The sequence below is a fragment of the Astatotilapia calliptera genome, chromosome 17, assembly GCF_964374335.1.
Source record: "Astatotilapia calliptera chromosome 17, fAstCal68.1, whole genome shotgun sequence".
In the NCBI taxonomy this organism is placed as follows: domain Eukaryota; kingdom Metazoa; phylum Chordata; class Actinopteri; order Cichliformes; family Cichlidae; genus Astatotilapia; species Astatotilapia calliptera.
In genome coordinates this window covers 8,442,981-8,463,685 of record NC_137438.1, presented here as the reverse complement: position 1 = coordinate 8,463,685, position 20,705 = coordinate 8,442,981, and the positions used below count along the sequence as shown (strand labels likewise).

At 41.3% G+C, this 20,705-nt stretch overlaps 2 protein-coding genes across 2 annotated transcripts in view; both read left to right on the top strand.

Annotated features, from left to right (window-relative positions):
• gpc1a (glypican 1a) overlaps positions 1-3,946 on the top strand; it is a 47,911-nt gene extending 43,965 nt beyond the window's left edge. The window contains exons 9-10 of the mRNA XM_026146833.2: positions 1,936-2,111; positions 2,447-3,946. Of these exons, the coding sequence (XP_026002618.1) occupies positions 1,936-2,111; positions 2,447-2,631 (361 nt within the window). The 3' untranslated portion in view covers positions 2,632-3,946. The remainder of the gene's footprint in view (positions 1-1,935; positions 2,112-2,446) is intronic.
• Positions 3,947-10,063: 6,117 nt separating this feature from the next.
• The window catches only part of LOC145421626 (ephrin type-B receptor 1-like), a 141,224-nt gene continuing 130,582 nt past the window's right edge, over positions 10,064-20,705 (top strand). Inside the window, exon 1 of the mRNA XM_080292190.1 lies at positions 10,064-10,400. Within this exon, the coding sequence (XP_080148316.1) occupies positions 10,307-10,400 (94 nt within the window). The 5' untranslated portion in view covers positions 10,064-10,306. The remainder of the gene's footprint in view (positions 10,401-20,705) is intronic.

Sequence of the window (20,705 nt, the reverse complement as noted above, 5' to 3'; positions counted from 1 at the left end):
TGTGTGTGTGTGTGTGTGTGTGTGTGTGTGTGTTATAAATTACTTTAATGATGATCCTAAAGTCTGGGGATTCTGGCTACAGCGGATATGACTAATGCAAAGTGAACTATAGCTAACATTAAACACAACGATCAATTAATATAGCGCATAATCTTGATTTAGAGAGCTAATATAAATCCACAGTATGTTCTTCACATAAGGCGATAGCTTGATGAGAAGTAGATCCTGTTACAGCAGCTGTGGGTTTAGCAGCCTGCTGTTGAAAATTCTAAACAAATCAGCAGGCTGTAAATTGGGGAACACTCATAGTTAATATTTACATGATCTGCGTCACTTTGTCAGTTTATTTTGAATCATTTAATGGTCGGATGGTGAGTAGCTATGAGTTATGGGATCTCATTATCTCCTTTCCTTTCATAAAGGATGGTGCAGTTTGTCCTATGCCAGAGGAGGTGATAATGAAGCATCGAATGACCTTTTCTAAGTATTTAGAGAATTCGAACGGCTCTTATTATGGCTGCCATGCAGATACCTCTGGGTCGCTTAACTCAGTTAGAGACCTTCCTAAGCAGAATTGACTATTCGACCGCGCCCCCGGTCTCCTGTGGAGCCAGAGCACAGCTGTCTCCACTTACAGGGTAGCGTGATAGGAAGCTGTGGAGAGGAGTTTTTGGATGGGCGTAGAGCGGCTTTAGGCTGAACCTTTTAATGAAATTGTGTTTTATTTGTAAATATGCCTTGTTTGAGTCTTTTCATAAAGAAAAATACATGAATATATTGGCTGAAAGAGAGCTTTAGGCCTAAATGCAAAAGTGAGTGGTAGGCATATAGTGACTCAGACCTCACGCGCCTGCAAAGATATTTGGCTGTCTGAGACAAAAGGAAGTTTTAGTTTCTTGTTTGCATAATAAGTTCTTTGCCACAGCATACTTTGTCTTATTTATGCCTACATTTTATTATTTAATTACAACAGAAAGTTAAACAAAATCACACCCCTGCTCGTCCATTGCACTGGGACATGTTGATCTCTTTCGGCTGGTTTCCCAGGCACAGATTTCTAGACTTGAAGATCCTGATTGGAAAAAGTATTTGGTCTAGGATTAGGCATAATCCATGTCTGGAAAAACTAAGCCCTGATGATCAATGCTAAAAACACTGGCCCACAATTGAAAAGAGATGCTTACTCCTGACATAGCTGGGGTGGCTGACACAGCAGCGTAGGTGTCAGTCTGAAAGGGGTGTAAGTCAGAAGGCCAATTACACAACCAGACTTTGCACAGCTCCATCAGGAGTCACAAAGGGTTTATGTAATAGTTTTTCAAACACAGCACTCCTCACGACTTTTAATGTTTCTCAAGCAGTATCTTGCTGGATGAAATACTTTAAAAATATAATAAATAAAAATTATATAATTTTTTTTAAAAGGGGTTTTTTCTTTCTTCTGCAGCACTGATTTTACTATCCACTGGTGCCCATTTCTTAAAGCTTTGGGACTAGGTATTGTATTTTCCAGTTGAGGATACTCACAAGTACTTGTTTTCTTTTGCATAACCACAGGCTGCACGACTGTGCTTTTAACACCACAATATAGCTGCGCAAACTCCCTCTACTAAGACTCGTCTGGCTGTTGGGGTTCTCTCTGTATTGTTGTAGGGTCTTTACCTTTCAATACAAAGTTATTTGAGGTGAATGTTGCTGTGATTTGGTGCTATAGAAAAAAATAACTAAATTTAATTTAATAGTAATTAACTGCATTTGAGAAAACCCCGAAGGCTAAGATAAGCTAAGGAGTGCCCATAAAACCAAATATTGATGCCTCACAGTCCGCTGAGCACACACAAGCTCTGTCATCAGCGATAATGTGACAGTCATAAGGCAGTGATTTAAGCTATGAGCATCATGCTTCTATTCCTGTCGCTTCTCATGGCCAATTAGGTACCTTCCAGAAGTGATGGGCGATGGTTTGGCCAATCAGATCAACAACCCAGAAGTGGAGCTCGACATCACAAAGCCAGACATGACCATCCGGCAGCAGATCATGCAACTCAAAATTATGAGCAACAGGCTGAAAAATGCACTGGATGGCAATGATGTAGACTTCCAGGATGCAAGTGAGTGATCTTCTGGTAAAAGTAGATACCAGAAATAGTTGTTTTATATCATACTGATTCTGCAAGTAGATCAAATGCACCAGCTCTCTTGTTTCAGGGGTCTTATTCCCTAGAGTTAATGAGACCTGGGATTTAGGGACAAAATATTCCCTATGAATGGTGTAATTAAAAGATTAATTGCATTCAGGAATTTCAGACGGACCCAAACACAATTGGGTCAATTATAAAGAGCAGCTGAAGGTGACATTTAATAAAAAAAGCTTCCACTGGTCTTTAAAGAATTATTTCACAGTTTACCGTTAACAGTGTTTTATCCGTATCGCTCTCTTTTCCAGGTGATGACATCAGCGGCTCTGGAAGCGGTATGTGTGTAGGTGGCCAGTGTCCTCGTAGCAGACCAGGATTGTATGCCTACTCGCCGGACAACAACCGAGTCAGAGGCGCGGCCGCGTTCCAAACCGGCTTCTGTAGCCTGCTGCTCCTGCTCCCGGTGACCCTTCTGCTGCTGCTTCAGCGATGATGGACCACCGCCGCCTTCGGTCGAGAGTTTGAAGTCAAAGGCAGGGCTGAACCATGGGAAGGACAAACGGGGGTTCAGCTTGAGGAAGTAACTTTGCCAACAAAAATAAAACCTACAAAAAAACCATAAAAAAATAAATAAAGGAGACATTTGTGGAATGAGAAGACATTTTCATCGACTCAGAAGAGCAAAAACTGATTGTATTCTTTATTTTACTGCGTTTACATATGTCTTAGCTTGCTAGCGTGTTTTTGGAATGAGGACAGACAAATAAGTGATGACAAAGAAGACTCTGATGAAGATAATGATGTCTAATTGTGTCCAATCAGCAGGCTGCAGAGGCCTGTGAAAACATGTTCGGTGCCCTGATATACAAACAAGATTTTTCTGGGTTTTTTTAATTTAATTTTTTGTTATTTCACTACTTGAGTCAGAGTTGTCTACCTTAACATTGTGTACGCTATAAATGTTCGTGTACATTAGCTTAAAGGCTGGCATCATATCGAGTCATGAATGTACAGTATAATACTCTACTGGTGAGGAATTCCCCGTAATCTGTGATGTCGTCGTCCAGAAGTCTTGGTGTCACTGCTTTAAGCGGACAGACTCAGTGGGATTTGTTCGAAATATTGCAGATAACTGATCACAACCCTGTCATGTATCAGATGTGCTGTACTGTAAACCCAACAATTTCAAACTGGCTTTCAGAAGGAAGCTGAAACAACCACTTCTTTCTTTTTTTTAATAACAACTCATGATCTCTGTGAAGTGAGCAGCCTCGTTGACGCTCTTAAACTCAAGCACACACAAGCAGTTTCCTTAAGTTCTGTTTTGTAAAGACAGGAGAATGCGCACGATTGTTACACATCTGTTTGCAGTAAACACACACACACACGCACACAAAACTCCACAGAGAAGGTAAAATCCAGAGAGGACCATTTGGGGAATGCTTGCTTGTGTTGAGGCTGATGTACGGTCGGTCAAACCAAAGCTTATTACACACACGTGAGAACCCTTCACCAGGTTTTATACTCCATACGCACCAGAAAGAAAAGAAATGGTTTAAAGTTCCTGCAACTTTTGTACATACAGGATATTTGTGAAATAGTGTGTGCATTAGCCTGGTGATCATTTACTTGGCATGCCTGTCTTCAAGCTGCAGCACCATACTGCTACATATGGAACTTCTGATTCACGCAAATGTGTTACGCACACACACACACACACATTTTTCACTCTGTGTATTGAGCCGGGTTTTTTTATACATCAGTGTATCCAGTCACACATTTCATTCATTAAACTCTGTTTGATTGTAGTTGTGGGTTTTTTTGTCATTGATGTGAAGAAATAGGTCAGCAGTTTGGCAAAATGTGACTAGAGTCTTCGAGATCTTCATGAGAACATTAATAACACATTCAAGTGTGTTTTTAAAAGTAAAGCTACAGACAAAAGCCAGTTAACTTCGTATTTATTAAGAGTGGAACTGGGTGTTATGTGGCACGTTATCTGAGCTGATCAACAAGGTAAAAAACACACATTTTTGTTTTTACACTTCAGTTTCTTTTTTTCTTCACAAGCATTAAACCAGTTCATGGCTGGAAAAAAAGGAATTTCGTGTTAAAATCCTCTACTTCACATCAGAAATAAACAGCCTGATACAGAAAAAGTTATTTAGCCTCTATAGCATTAGATATATAGAGTTCCACTTTCAGGGCATTTTACAAGGGATGCATTTTTATAAAGCTCTGAATTATATTAAAGTTTAAAACTATGCATGGTTAAGGGTGTGGGCACTTTGACAGGTTACTTTACAGTTTGTTGTTTCTTTTTGGAATTACAGCAAAAAACATTTTTCAATGTGGTGAATTTTCCACCACATAATTATGAGCTCCAGTTTGAGTTAAACCATAGGTTTACTGAGGTTTTGCAGACACCCCTACGACATCATTTTGGATGTGTGACAATCAGGGTGACGATGTAGGATGAAGTGAAGCCCGCAGTTGTCCAGGCCTAGAGACCAGTGCTGGGGAAATCTAGGGGAAAATGACTATTCCCCTGAGTTGTGAGAGGTTATTGGAAAACGATTCCTAAAGTAAAATTCAGACAGGTCTAGGGAAAAATCTATATTCCCCAACTGATTGGCAAAAATCTCCTTGTGATTGCTTTGCTAGCAGATTGCTGTGGTGGTTATTTCACAGACTTGTCTAAAAACACTGACCACTTACTCTACATCGTGCTAGAAACCTGAATATTAAGTTTGCCTTCCTCCTGCTTTCCTGTTTTTTTTGTGTTTGCCACACTTAAATGTTTGAGAAGATTAAATAAATGTAAATATTAGACAAAGATAACAGACGTAAACACCAAATGCAGTTTCTAAATGAAAGTGTTTATTATTAAGGGAGAAAAAAAATCCAAACCTACATGGCCCTGTGTGGAAAAGTGATTGTCCCCAAGCCTAATAACTGGTTGGGCCACCCTTAGCAGTGAGTCTCATGAAGCACTGTTGAAGAAGGGCGCACTCATCTTTGCAGAATTGTTGTAATGCAGTCACACTGGAGGGTTTTCGAGCATGAACCGCCTTTTTAAGGTCATGCCACAGCATCTCAATCGGATTCAGGTCGGGACTTTGACTTTAACTTTTGTCTCATCAGTCCCATCAGTATTTTTCCAAAAGTCTTAGGGATCATCAAGAAATTTTCTGGCAAAACTAAGATGAGAATTTATGTTTCTTTGCTCAGCAGTGGTTTTCCTCTTGCAACTCTGCTATGCATGCTAATTTTGCCTAGTGGCTTTCTTATGGTGGACACATGAACACTCTCTTTAACTGAAGCAAGTGAGGTCTGCAACTCTTTGGATGTTGTTGTTTTGGGGGGTTTTGTGACCTCTTGTGACCTCGCTGCACTCTTGGAGTAATTTTGGTCAGCCAGCTACTCCTGGGAAGGTTCACCACTGTTCCATGTTTTTGCCATTTGTGGTTAATGGCTCTCACTGTGGTTTATGGAGTCCCACAGCTTTAGAAATGGATTTATAACTTTTTCCACACTGAGAGATCTCAATTGCTTTGTTTCTCACTTGTTCCTGAATTTTCCTTGGATCACAGCACGATGTCTGGCTTTTGAGGATCTTTTGGTCCACTCCATTTTGTCAGGCAGGTCCTATTGAAATGATTTCTCGATTGAGAACAGGCGTGGCAGTGAGCAGGCCTGGGTGTGGCTAGAGAAACTGAGCTAAGCTTTTCACAGTTAATTTATGTTATAACAGAGGGGCAATCGCTTTCACACTTAGGTTTGGATTCCCCCCCTTAATAGTAAACATCTACATTTAGAAACTGCATTTTTGTGTTTACTTGTCTTATCTTTGTCTAATATACATACATATTGATTATCTAAAACATTTAAGTGTGACAAAAATATAAAAAATAGTAATTTTGGAAGGGGGCAAACACTTTTTCACACCACTGTAGCCACCGTGATCTGACTGAATCACACTCCAGTTAACTCATCGTAAGTTGGTGGCCAACAAGCATTTCCTGGATAAACTGATCTGACAGTTGGAATGATTAAAACTTATAAATCTGACTTAATGATTTATGCATTATAACCCAAGATGAACAATAAAGACCTCACCTTTGCAGAGAATAATTATCCCATAGACTTGTATAGGACCACAAGTCTTTTCCAACCACAACCATTGCCCCTTGGTGGATTAAGAACTAATGCAGATTTAAGGCACTTCTGCACTTCACACTTCAGACCCAGAAGCCGTCGTTTACACTGTCTATGAGTGAAATGCAAGTGTTTTAATAGTAGGTTACTTAGCACTAAGCAGGTATCAGTAACTGCGTGATACACCCAATAGAAATAAGCTAATTAATCTACCCACTATCAACCTAAAACCAGGATTTCACTCTCTTTTCGAAATATGGAAACCTCTGGCTCTGAAAAACAAAGATGGCGACAACTGTAGTATGAAACCAAAACAAAGCAATGTTAATAAATGAGCCTAAGTAGTGCTGTTTGCTGTATTTTTCTACACGTAATATAAAGGTCTTTCTCTTGATCTAAGCATTAAAATCTTCTGATATTATGCAGCTATTAATATGACAAAATAAGTAAAAACAAATATGTGACTGAGCACCTTTTTTTTTTTGGCTGATGCTTTGTGCCCACCAGATGACTCACTGCCTGGCCCTGTTTCCACTGATGCCATATCCGCTCCCAGATATCATCCCACTCTAATCAAGAACATCAAATCTGGGATGATTTTGTTCTCTTTCTATTTAAAGCCTCGACTTGAGAGCTCCACTACAGCTATAAATAAACATATAGCTCTTTGTAACAGGACACGACAAGCATCATCTGGTCCTGCCGGGGGAAACTGGGGCTGATGACAATCCTGCCTGTCAAGGGTGTTGATTTACTGAATGATTCATTTTCCTGATGTTTTCAGATCAGATACGACAGGACGAAAAAGCAGCAACAAACGGAAAGTTCACGGCAAGTTTATGTTTTTGAACCAAGGTGAACTTTTCGGCATGTGAATGCCTCACATTTCACTTCTCACTGTCAGTATCCTGTGAAACTGTGAGTGTGATGCACAGATCTGTCTGTTTTTATATAACTCATCTATACTGTAATGTTTCCTGTCGTGTAATTGTGAATGATGTAGAAGTGAGAGTAGAACCTGAGCAGACCTTTACCGGCATGTTGCTACCACACTTTTGATTTCCACTCTGCTATGTCTAGACATGTACACCAATCAACTTTCAGCACTGTGCCGGACTGCTCTGTTCCTGATCAAAGCTTATTTACCTCGCTGAGTCCCTCAGGATGGAGATACCTCTTAGCAAAGGGCTGCGTGACCTCAGCTGCACAATTTTAAAAGAGTAACCAGAACCTTCGGAGGCAATTCAAACATTATTGTTCTGCTCGTGCGGCAGCCAGCAGACCTGCAATCGACTTTTGGGTCTCCACCTGTGGCTGGAAGGAAATGATAAATGCCTCCAACTGCTGACTTTAAGATAAGAAGCGTCTCCCTATGTTTGTCTGCCTCTAACTGACATGCACGCTCATATACACAGCTCTTTAGGATAGCGGTCAATATGAACAGGATGCAGTAGCCCCTGAGTGAAAGCGATTGCCATGTAGGTTGTGGTGTGTGTCATAAAGCTGCTGGCAGCTGAAATGTCATCTTGAGGGACAGGAAATAGAGCATCTGGGAAGAAAAGTGCAGCAATGTCACAGCGGTATGAGACAGTGTAAGAGGCACAGGATGAAGGAGACAGGAAACCTAAAAAAGTAAATTGATCCAGTGCCTCTGGGGTTGAAAAGTTGCATTTTTTTCAGAAACACTGAGTGATTTTTATTTTTTCCATAGTGCATTTTGTCAGTACGCACACCTTTTAGGATTTTGCAGGTAGCCAAAAAACATAATAATGCTTCCTATTTTAGAGAGTTGTCTTTTTTGCCAGTGTGATTAAAAAATGTGAATAACTGAACTGAAAGTCTTAATATATTGTGATAATTTGCATTTTTTAAAGCAGTGTGGCAGTCCCAGATGCTTTAAATCTGCTAAGGGTTAAAGCTGGACATGCGGCTTAGAGAGAGACACAGATGTTTTCACTCTGGCAGATTAAGTGTACTTGTAAGAATGATTATTTAAAAATTCAGTTATCTCACCCTTAAAAGGCACTAAGAGGACATTTAGGGAAATGTCCATCAACACAGTCCTGAAAAGAGGTCTGATTAGTCAACACAAGCAAAAACACCAGTGTAGGTGAACCGTAGTTGTTTTTCACTTAATCCTCTTTATCCCCTGTAACACAAGGCCACACACTCTAGTCCTTGCTTTTTCTCCTAATACTGCAAAGGCTGTTTTCATGTATCAAATTAACCCTGAGGTCTCTCCCAGTGATGTGAAAGACCAGAAAACCACTCAACTTTTGTTTTCTACCAGAGGCCTTGGGCTGAAAGTCTGCAGAAAGTAAACAGACCTACATAGGGGTTTCTTGTTGCGTGTACAGCATGTGTTGAGGTGTAAAATATACATTTCTGTATGACTTTTGTGAAAGCCCTTTAACTATAGTATGCACAGTATCAGCATCAGACTTGCAGAATCTCTTTTACTAAGACATCTTTCCAATTTCCTTACCAAAATATAAAATCATGTCCATCAAGCCCCTTACTGAGACCAGTCTGTTTTGATTGACCTTGCTGGTTACGTTGCCCCTCTGAGACAAAGTCAAGATAGTTTTTTGACAACTTTGGCCCTTTTTGAATATGGACAACATCAAACCCAGAGGCTGAAACTTCTAATATGCTACAAAAATATAAACGGTTAACTGTCATAATCCAGAAAAAATAATGCAAAGCTGATTGATTGTGTGTATTTTTTTCTATCCAGGTATGAGTTTATGAGTGTGTCTGAGATCACTGTCGTGATGAAAAATGAAGCTGTTTCTAACCAGATGCTTTCCAGATGGTTTTGGAATTTGTATTTTTCTGCATTCATAATTCCACCAATTTTGAGAAGGTCACCAACGCCACTGGCTGAAATGCAATCCCAAACCATGACAGAGCCTCCACCATGTTTTACAGATGGCTGTAGACACTCACTGTGGAACATTTCTCCCGACCTCTTCCATACACGTTGATGATGATTCAAACCAAAAATGTATCACTTATATTCTTTGCTCCATAGGACCTGTTGCCACTAGTTTCCAGTCCAGTTTCTGTATAATTTGCCTCACCTCAGCCACCCTTTCACTGCGACTGTTTCTGATGAGGCGAACAGTAGATTTATTATTTTGTCCTCCACTTTCCTCAGTTTTTTTAAGGACACACTGCACACCATGCCAAGATATGCTAAAAGCTCTTTGGAAAATGTGTAGACACAACAGTGGTCCATCCTGTAAGTTAGCTGCCTTTTTAATGCCAGAATAGCTCACAGGTCAGTGTTGAGTGGCTTAACAAAGCAGCCAGTTTAAAGAAAAACAGCAATAGTTCTTCAGAACACTTTAAATTTATGAGAAGACGTGGCTTCTTCAAAGCAAAATAAAAAGAAATGAGGCGTGCGTGTGTAGGGAACAAGCGGTCTCAGTCCAAACCTTGAGGAACCAATAGCTGAGAAGCATTGATTCTCCTGCTTTATCAAGAGGATCGAACATCATTATTGCTGCAATATCCTTAAAGACTCCTTAAAGAAAGACCACTGCTCACATCCCATCATAATGACTCTTCAGCAATTCAATGTCACCGGACCACAGTCACTGCAAGGTTTAGTTAGTTGCTGTGCTGATCTTTGACCACTGGGTGCCGCTGTCCCGTCACGCCAGCTCGTCGTGCTGTGGGATGGAGGCAGTGGAGGGGAGACCTGACCATTGGGCATTCATCTTGGGTCAGGTGGAAAAGAATGGGTGATTGGTTTACGAGCAACATTCTCTGTCCTGATTGGACAGAAAGGTGTGCGACGGTGAGAAGAGAGGGAGATAGATAGGGGGAGAGAGAGAGAGAGAGAGAGAGAGAGAGAGGAGAAGAAGTGTATCCCCTTCAGCACTCGCTGGCTGTGCCGGCTCAGCACACACTCACACAGACTGAAGACTGCGATGTGACTGCTTACCAGAGGAATACAGCGTGTTCCAGTGGGGATTTTTTCTCTCTTCTCTGTTAGCAGGATAATGGGAGAGGACGGACAGGGAGTCAGACTGGCCATGCCGGCCACTTGGGCCGTTCTGGTTCTCTTCACGGTTACTTCAGTGCATGCAGTGGAAGGTAGGTTTGCAAACCAGGGAGCATCTTTTTGAGTGCTACAGCTGGCGCAGGGTGATTTAATTTATGCACAGTGGTTGAGCAGAAGACTTCTGAAGATGTAACATCAGCTAAGCTTTCTTATCCTTAGACATTTGGAATTTAACTTTATGCAGAGCTCCATGCATTTTTGGAAGAAACTTGAGACTGATGGAGGATTTTTACCACAGTAAGTTTTCTGGTCCTTCATGGTGAGCTGGGTGTGTTTGGGGTTTAATATGAACGCTAATTGCCTTTCAGCAGTGGGCCAATTAGTGCTTTATTGGGAATACTGACAGTTATTGCTGTGCACGCATGCACGAAATGACACAGAAAGTAGTCCCTTTGTGCTCTTCTAATATATTCCATGTTCTACTTTTATACAGCCTTAAACATCCAGCCTTTCCAGGACATGAAAAAGGACATAAATCACATTTAGTACAGCCTTTATGTACATGACACGTGCATAAATTGTATCAAGTTTCTTACAGGGTCCATAAATGTCTGTTGCCATATTATAAAAATGTGTGTTGTTTAGTATCAAACATTACCATGTTTCTCCCTCCTGAGTGCACTGTTGTAGCTGTTTTATCACACAGGCCACCACTCACCTGTGAGCAGCAAAGTGAATCATAATTATAGCTTGCAGGTGCTCACCGGCTCCTTGTAGCTGCTTCCACCTCCCCCGCTGTTCCTTCTGCTGCTCCTCCCTACAGTGACCTCTTGCTCCTCCCTGCCGCTTCCCCGCCTGAAGCGCCATCTCCCCACGCTCGCCTCCAAACATCACCTCGTGCCTCTTTTGTGTTACCGTGAACCTCTCCCAAATACGATCTCCAGCAACTCGTCTCAAAAGCATCCCGTTGCTCCTCTATCCTTAACCCCTGTTGCTCCTGTAAGCCAGGCATCACATTGTTATTGCTCCTTCTCCACAAGCTTCACCCGCTGCTCCTTATTTTTACTTCCCTTCCAGTACCTCTCACTGCTGGTGCTCCTCTCTGAACAGCATAATTTTAGTACCGCCCACCATCTACTCCCGTTCCCCCTTCTTTTTCCAAAGATCCAATTTCTTCTACACCCCAAAAAACATCTTCTGCTTCATCCTTTGCTTTCTGGCTTGTTCTCTCCAGACATGACCTATTTTCCCTAAAGGATCCCAGCATCGTCTAGTCTGCACATCATCACTTTTCTAGTTGTTTTCATGAACTTCTTTTACCCCTCTCCACACCTCTCATTACAGTCCTGATGTTCTTCCTCAAGAGTTCCTCCTCTGCTCGTCTTTCAGCCTTTCTTTCTGTTGGTGTCCCTTCCTACCCATGGACCCCTTGCCTTTGTTCCTCGCTTTTCTCCTGCTTTTCCCCCCCTCTCTTCTTCTCCCGTCCCTTCCCCTTCCTCCTCAAGCATGACTTCTTGCTCCTTTCTCTGTCTCCTTCCCAGCAGGCATCACCTGCTGTTTTGGCCTGTTTGCTGGTCCCTCCTCCTGCTGTTTATGCAACACTTCTCCCTTCACCTGCTGCTCTTTCTCACACTTCACCGACTGCTCATGTCACTCCTCTGACATCCCTACCTGGTTCTTCTTCTTCTCGCTGCTGCTCCTCTTCTTCCTCCTCCTCCTTGTCATGTTCTCACCACTGCGGCTTTCCCAACCTTCAAACAGCTAAACCAACCATGCATCGAATGACTGCTTTTGCTTTCTTTTCCTTCTCCATCCACAGTCAGCTTCCACTCCCTCGTCCTCTGCTGCTTCTCCTCCTCCTGCTGCTGCTGCTGTTGCTTATGGAAGTGCTAGATTAGTCTACTGCTGTGTTTTAATGGTGCGCGTAATGACAGGCTTCGTACCGACTCTTCCCCATTATGAGACATGTAAATGCGTTGAAGGGCAGCTCTATTTTGATTAAACAGAATGCTGTTGCAGTGTGTGTGTGTGTGTGTGTGTGTGTGTGTGTGTGTGTGTGTGTGTGTGTGTGTGTGGAGGAGGGAGAGGTAGGAGGTTTAGCTGGAGAGAAGAGACAGATAGGTACAGTGTGGGTGGTGGGTTGTTTTGTGGTCATGGTGGCCTTTTCATGGTAAGTAGGTGCCTAATGAACTGATGTATAAGCTGGTCGGAGTTTGTTGGTGTTAAAAAGAACCACAGCTGACACAGTGACTGTTATTATCTGTGTTTTGTGTACACTCTGTGTGTATTTCACCCTATACATCAGACTTTTTACAGCACTCAGTTGATGCTCTAAAGTGATACCATTATCAGCAGAATATATATTGGTCTTTAAATAGCAATAAACTGTAGGGCAGACAAAGATGCAGTGTATTGCTGAGAGTGACGTCTCATTCTTAATCCATAGGGTTTAAAATGATTGAAGCTATAACAGCTCCAAATATTCTGGGAATGCTATTCACAAGGTTTAGTGTTGTGCCAAAAGCACATTTGTGAGGTCAGACAATGATGTTGGACGAAGAGCTGGCCCGTAGTCTCCACCCTAATTCATCCAAAACGTGTATATCAGGCTGAGGTCAGGACTCTGTGCAGGCCAGTCAAGTTCTTCCACACCAAACTCGCTCATCCATGTCTTTATGGACCCTGCTTTGTGCAGTAGCACATAGTCATGTTGAAACTGGAAGGGGTGATCTCCAATCTGTTACCATAAAGTTGGGGGATGAAACTGTCCAAAATGTCTTGGTATGTTGAAGCATTAATTGTTTGTTTCAATAGAACTAAGTGGCAGAGCTCACCTCCTGAAAAACAACCCCACACAATAATATCTCTCCTCCACCAAACTTTACACTTGGCATATTGCAGTCAGACAAGTACCGTTCTCCTGGAAACCGCCAAACTGACACCCGTCCATTGACCAGAGGGAGAAGTGTGATTCATCACTCCAAAGAACACGTCTCCATTGCTCTAGAGTCCAGTGGTGGTATGTGTTATACCACTGCTTTGCATTGTGCTTGGTGATGTAAGGCTTGGATGCAGCTGCATCGTGGAAACCCATTCCATGAACTTCTCAGCACTGTTCGTGAACCAATCTGAAAGCCACATGGAGTTTGGAGGTCTGTAGTGACTGATTTGGCAGAAAGTTGGTGACCTTTTGCACACTGTGCACCTCAGCATCCACTCATCCTGCTCTTGGATTTTAGTAGTGAGAAAGACTGGACTTGCACATCCTATCACAGTACCACGCTGGAATTCACTGAGCTTCTGAGAGCAACCCATTCTTTCACAACTGTTTGTAGTAGCAGTCTGCATGCCTAGATGCTTGATTTTATACACTTGTGGCCATGGAAGTGATTAAAATGCTGGATTTCAGTAATTTGGATGGGTGAGTGAATACATTTGGGAATATAGTGTATACCAGGGGTAGGCAACTCCAGGCCTCGAGTGCTGGTGTCCTGCAGGTTTTAGACCTCACCCTGGGTCAACACACCTGAATCAAATGATTAGTTCATTACCAGGCCTCTGGAGAACTTCAAGACATGTTGGGGGTGTCCAAATTCCTGGGTTGCATCCTCCTGAGGCTGCATTTGTAGGCCAATTACGTCACAGCGAAGCAACGAAGGCTGTCCAAATTTGTAGACTCCTCCGAATGCAGCCGACAAATGCGTCCTCCTTTTCCCCGAAATTGAAGGATGGGTCGGGTGTGTTCTTCGTGGCCCACCATATCCCAGAATTCATAGCACGGCCCAGCCAGTTTCCAACAATGGTGACCACTACTCAGTGTTAATATTACTCTTATTACTCTTTCTGGTTCACAAAATAAACTTTTAACGTGTTTTCAGGCGAGAATGTAGCTGTGTAAACTTCAAATATCTGCTCGGTTTATCAAGACATCACATCACGTTTTCGGAGACGTCTGTTACCCACCAGCTCGATAGCTAGCTGGGAGCTCGAGGGTCAATAGAGCCGGCGAGGAGGGCAAACTCCGGTCACATCATTTTCAGATCACCGCGGTCTTTCGCTACTCAGGTTAAACGTGATATATAAGCCACTTAGATAACTTAAAAATGTTATCGTTTGGCTTTTTTCAGTGTTTTATTTGTTCATGAGTAAATCGGTTTGGCTGATATTAAAGTTATTAGATTAAATTAGATAAAATAAAACTTTATTAATCCCCTGGGTGGGTTCCTCCGGAGGTTTTCACACAGCTGAATAAACGTCAAACAGAAAACTGTTTAAACAGAAGTCTGAGATGGTCGAGAATTTATACCAGTGTCCTGTTATATTTTAGATAGCAAGGAGCAGACGGCTGAGTTTATTAAACTCCACCGAGACAGCGGTGATGCAAAACTGAAGGCTAGATCGTCCAATTTCACAGCCGCTCACTTCCGGTCTACCCGACCTTCTGAGGTCCCAACCCACGTAGACTGGGAAGCACGGGTCCTCAGGAGAATGCAGCCTGTTCAGAAGGTAATTTAGGCATTTCAATCAGCTGTGGTGGATCAAGGACACGTCTGAAACCTGCAGGACACCGGCACTCGAGGCCTGGATTTGCCCATCCCTGGTGTATACTTTAAAAAGTATTTAACTCTTATTTTTATTATCAGTCAGTATCCTCATTAATAAGTCACTTGATTAATCAAATATTGCAAAAGCTCAAACATTTGAGTACCAAACAAAAGTATAAATGAATAGCTGACTCTAGTCAAAATCCAAATGAATGACCATGATCCACAACACTACATAATCTTTGTTATTTTTGTATTGGGCTACTGTACATGAACCCTCTTTAGGAGATCAACTGTGTTGTCACATCTTGTTTTGGAGGCTTAGTGTCAACAATTTTTAAAAAAAATTTGGAGTCAGAAGTGACCATATTTCGACCTGAGTGTAGATTACTAAGTTATTTGCTAAGGCTGGAAAGCTCTGTTAGCAAGCTGAATCCTAACAATATGAAACATTGCCAACAGTGCTAGTGCCAACAGATGGTGATTGCTGCAAAAAAGACTTTTGGTGCTATAGAAACCTGTGGGAAAAACCCCTTTCTGACTTGGCCTCCGTAAAAATGTTCTTGCTGAGTTTATGGTTCACTCACTCATTTGGGGTTAAACTGAATATAGTGTGAGGTTTGCTTAGATTATTCTCTATTTTTAAAAAACGTGGATTACCCTGGATATGGTCAGTGGTTATCAACTTGTGATTGACAGGTTATTAGCCAATGAGCCAGTGGTTTCACTGTTCCTTCCTCGTCATATCTGGTCTTTTGAAACCAACTTGGTGATGGTAGAATGGTTTATCTTGAGACTTCAGAACGGCACACAGAAACCAGCACTTTATACTGTGTGTGAGTGCAGCGCTAACCCATATTGTACCAAGCGTTGTCCTTAGTGCTAATTGGAATGCTACAATTTTATCTGCCAAAACCAAACTCTGAATTATTGAACAATTGTATCATGGCTATATTATTTCTTCATCAAACTGCTGCAGAAGGCACCAGCACCATAAAATGGTCTAGTTCAGCTTAGCTTAGCTGAGTTGAGGCCTAGCTAGCAGACATCTAGCCTAGCTAAAGAGCTACAGCCATTTTGTTTGCTAATGTGTATTACTTTACTGTTTCTGTTGTTTTTACGCACTTGCTTTTTAAAAAAAAGACAAATTAAAGGACTAGCTGGATCTCACAATTAAATATCTTCCTCACCGGTTCAGCTGATATCCATCCATATATCTCTACTAATCAGGGTAGACTAAAAATCATTCAAAGCTGTACCAGGTTATGATTCTGTGTTATTCCGCTGGTATAAATACAAATGACTTTATCTTTTCCCAGTGCCTCTCTCAGTTCCCCTTCCCTCTGCTCCTCTTCTATCAGTGCCACCACACAATTAACAATTAGCATTATAGTGGGAGGATAGCATTATATGAATAGCAAATACAGCATTAAATTGAACTGAATTATAAACTCTCTCCTCCCCCTGAAGCATCCATTAAGTCTAATAGCATTTCTGGCAGAAACCTAACTATAACATATCACAGTTAAGTAAATAGGCAAAACTCTGCATTGCATAAACAGGACCAAAATATGGTTTGCTCTTTTCTTTCTTTTTTTTGCTTGAAAAATAACTAAAATAGGAAATCTCTAATGCAGTCACTTTATCGGCGTTGTATTTGTCAGATGTGTTAATATTTTTACAACAAATACCAGACAATGCGTCATTACACACTTATTGATCTATACTACAGATAGCTGCAACAATTTCTTTTTTGCCCCAAGCTGCTTTTGATATTCTTGAGAAAGGTTGTTTTTTTTTTTTTTAAATCTTGATCTGTTGTTTACAAAGGTAGCCATGAGCAGCTTTTTAGAAGTGTGAAGCCGGGCAGCTTTTTGCAGACTTGATAAATATCAGAGATGCAGGAAAATATGCCAGCATGACTGAAAAAGTCTGCATTGGACACACAAATGTGAGTACATTATTTTGTTACTACCTGCCATTTATGTCGTCTGAAAGTGCTGTTCACTGACCTTGAAGTCTCAGGGTTTTCACCTATTCAGCGAGCCTAGAACGCAGTGCAGTAAACACAGCATTTGACCCTGTTATTTTGAAAGTCAGTGCAAACCCTGACCCAGCGGATATTATTGGGTATAAGTGCTACATATCCCACAAACACCCACCCACAAGCCTTGGGAGGGGTGGCAAAGTCATCTGTGTCTGAACCCAGTGCCCAGTCAGCAGCAGATTCTCTCAGTGAAGTTGCTGATTTGTGTCAGTGTTGAGTGTCGAGAGGTCGACGAGTTAATTTCCTTTGCCTTTGAAAGAGCTGCTGTGTGCTGTCTAATTAGAAATAGCACCGCGTGTCCTTTCTTTTCATAAACTATCCTTTCCCCTGAAGCCCAGACACAGCCATCCTGTGCCCATCTGCCACCTTTTGTGAATGCTAAAGGTTAAACATGGTAGATGTTGTCTTGAAAGGTGTTGTTAACATGACAAATGAACAAATGATCTCCTTGGGTAAAGCTGTCATGTCTTTATTGGAAATAGATATGCACTCTCAATCAGGCAAACTCACACACGCACACACACACACACACACATATATATATATATATATATATATATATATATATATATATATATATATATATATATATATATATATATATATATATATATATATACACACACACACACTGCACCATGCTTTGTCTGCTCATATTTTAAAGATGCTGTTTCTATATTCTTCTGGTGACAGGTTAGCAATGTGACAGACAGACAGTTGAACTGGGAAAAAGTAGAAGCTTGGAAGCAGATCCTTTGCACCAGTCCTGAGGCTTTTACTCCAGTGTTCTGCGGTCTACTTTTCCTCAGGGCCTGCTTTCAGTATTAAATATTTATTTCCTCACAGCATTCAAATTGTTTCAGAATAAATTTGCTTTTTCTTCCTTCCTTGGAACCTGTGGGATTATTTACCTTTTGCAGAGAGACTCAGAGCCCCGGGCTTTGGTGCTGTATTTCCCACGGCGAGCTGGGCATTAAGAGGCAATTTTAGATCAGTCAGTTTGGTATTAGACACTGTGCTCCTCTGTAGCCAAAGGCTGTCAGACTTCACTATCACAGCTTTCGGTGGTTCAGGAAGTCATTTCTAACAAAACAAGCTCAGTGTTTACTGAGCTGTGATTAATATTATATTAGTGCGAAAATATATCCTTAACCATGAATCTTCACACCTTGGCTGCAAATTTTCACACAACTCAACAGTTTTGTCCTTCTTTTCAGGAAAAAGTTGCTGGTTCTCTGCATCCATAATGAGTCACATCAGTTACAGGGGAGATATATATATATATATATATATATAATTTCTTTTTTTTTTCTAATGTGTGCTTTTGGCTGCATTTTCATACCAAATGTTTGGGTCACATCCCTGTCTGATGGTTACAGATGCAGTCTGTACAGCTTGTTCTGGGCTTGAGGAGTCCAGGTTGGGTCTTTAGTGAAACTTTAAATCCCTGAGAGCACTGCTTGGCAAAGTCACGAGTCTGCACGAGCAATTTGTAAGTAAAATCCAACACTTACAAAGCCTTTAAATGCTGCAGATTTCTCCCACTTATGAAAGCCATTTCATAGATCTCCAATTAAAATGGGCCAAACATGCAACTCGTAGATGTGCATGAATATGCATGGTAAGAATGTGGCACCTTATGCATCCTTCAAATCTGGCATACAGACATTTTTCTAGAGGCAGCTTGATCGTTCATCTTGTTTGCATTCCAGTTGTTATGTTCCTGTCTGTGATGCTTTCATTTTATAGTCAGCTTCCTGTCTTTTGTTTCTGACATTTAATAATAATGACTGCGATATCACTGCTGAGTTGGTTTACAGATATGTGTGATAAATTAATGTTACCGGGGCTATAAATAGCCACAGCCATGTGTAATGGTCTTGCTAAAAGACAGCTGTTCTGCTGTTTGGATCTCTGCTGATGTGAGTCAGTCGGTGAAACTGCAGTTCACCATGTCATTGACAGTGAAAAGGCCACAAGTCTTAATTTTGCACATATGTTTTATTGATATGCAGCCAGTGGGTTCGAGTCTCATGCTCCATGTTCTGCAATGACTGAGATTAATACACTCAAACCAGGTGTACTTCAGCTTTGTGGCTTTTTGTTCATGTTACTTTTCATGTTGACATTTGGGTTTGAGATGTTCGCTCCGTACCTGGATGTTGTGGAAAGTTAAAGCTAACTTGAGTGGAATCAATAGTAGGCAAAGCAAAGTATTCCAGACATCCTTCCTAAACACTTTCTAGTTCTTCCTGGGGTATATTAGATGCTCTGAGGCCAAATGAAATATATAATCCCTACATCAAAGCTCTGGGTCTCCTTCTAGCAAGGCATGCCTGGAAAACCTCCAAAAGAAGGTGCCCAGGAGGCACTCCGACCAGATGCCTGAAGCTCAGCTGGGTCCTTTCAATGGAACGGTGACTCGACTCACATCTCCCCAGATGTCTGAACTTGACACCCTATCTCTAAGTGTAACGTTACTCTCACCAGCAGACAAACATGTAGACAGATATGAACACCACAGATCAGTGTGTGTCTGTTTTTTTGTTGTTGTTTTTGCTTCTGCCAAAATCTTTTACATAGATTTAAAAGATAAACTGCTTAGGTTTTTGTGGTCTGAGATCACCACACTGTGACCTCATGAAACACATTTCAGGAATTGATAACATTTCACACACGTGTCATTGAAAAAGCCCCACATAGTGAATACAAATGTGAGATACTGTTGTATAACAACTTTTGTGGAGGAAATCAAGCTTTGCTTTCTGTGCTGTTTGGAAAACAAAGAGCTGCAGGATTTCATTCCCCAGCTGAATGTCTATTTTAATATACTGTATATTCAAATTCCAATAGTTATTCACAGCCCTAATTTGAGTGTTATTTGCCAATTCAAAATGGAGATGTGAATGAAGCACAGCAAAGGCTCCTCATCAATTGTAAAGCAAAATCCATGCAGCTCATGGTTGGTGCCTTGACCCTATGTTCTGTAAATACTATGGATGCCATTCAAACTGATGATATTCATTATATGTTCCAGAACTATGAAAACTAAATAACGCTTCTGTTTTTTTCCAAAGTCAAACTTGAGGCCCAGCTTTATTGCTGGAAACAAACCGAATTTACAATTAACCAAACAAGAAAATGCTTGCTTGCAGGGAGCCGCACAGACAGCCCGACACACAGCTTACGACAATGACATGACAAAGAACAAAGGGAAACTGAGGCCATAAATCCACAGAAGGTAATTAGGGAGATGAAACACTCGGGGGAAAGCAAGACACATGTGAAGTAAGTCAAACTAACGACAGAGGAAACAAAACTGAACATAGTGCACACAGGACAAGCGACTCAAAATGAAAAAAGGTAGCCTAAACATTGAGAGGGAGACAAAGGCTTTGTTCACACTGCAGGTCTTGATGCTCAATTCCGATTTTTTGATCAAATCCGATTTTCTTTTCTGCTCGTTCACACTATAAATGAAATGCGATAGCAAACGCACTCTAGTGTGAACGCTCAAAGCGGCCCGCATGCGCAAAAGAAGACGTCACACACAACGCGCTCTGTTTAGACCCAGAGCAAACAGTATTGTTTGACTGATGGCCCTTAATATAAAGACTTCGGACTTTATATTTCCCAATTTTTGCTTTAAGTTATTTTGTTATTTACATAATAATGTAAATAACCTAATAATTATCCTTGTTGCTGTTTTAGAGAGGAGCGGTGCTTCAAAGGATAGCTGCAGATTTCTGTCAGAATCTGAAGATTATACAGTACAAATAAAATGTTCACGTTTCCCAACAGTTTAA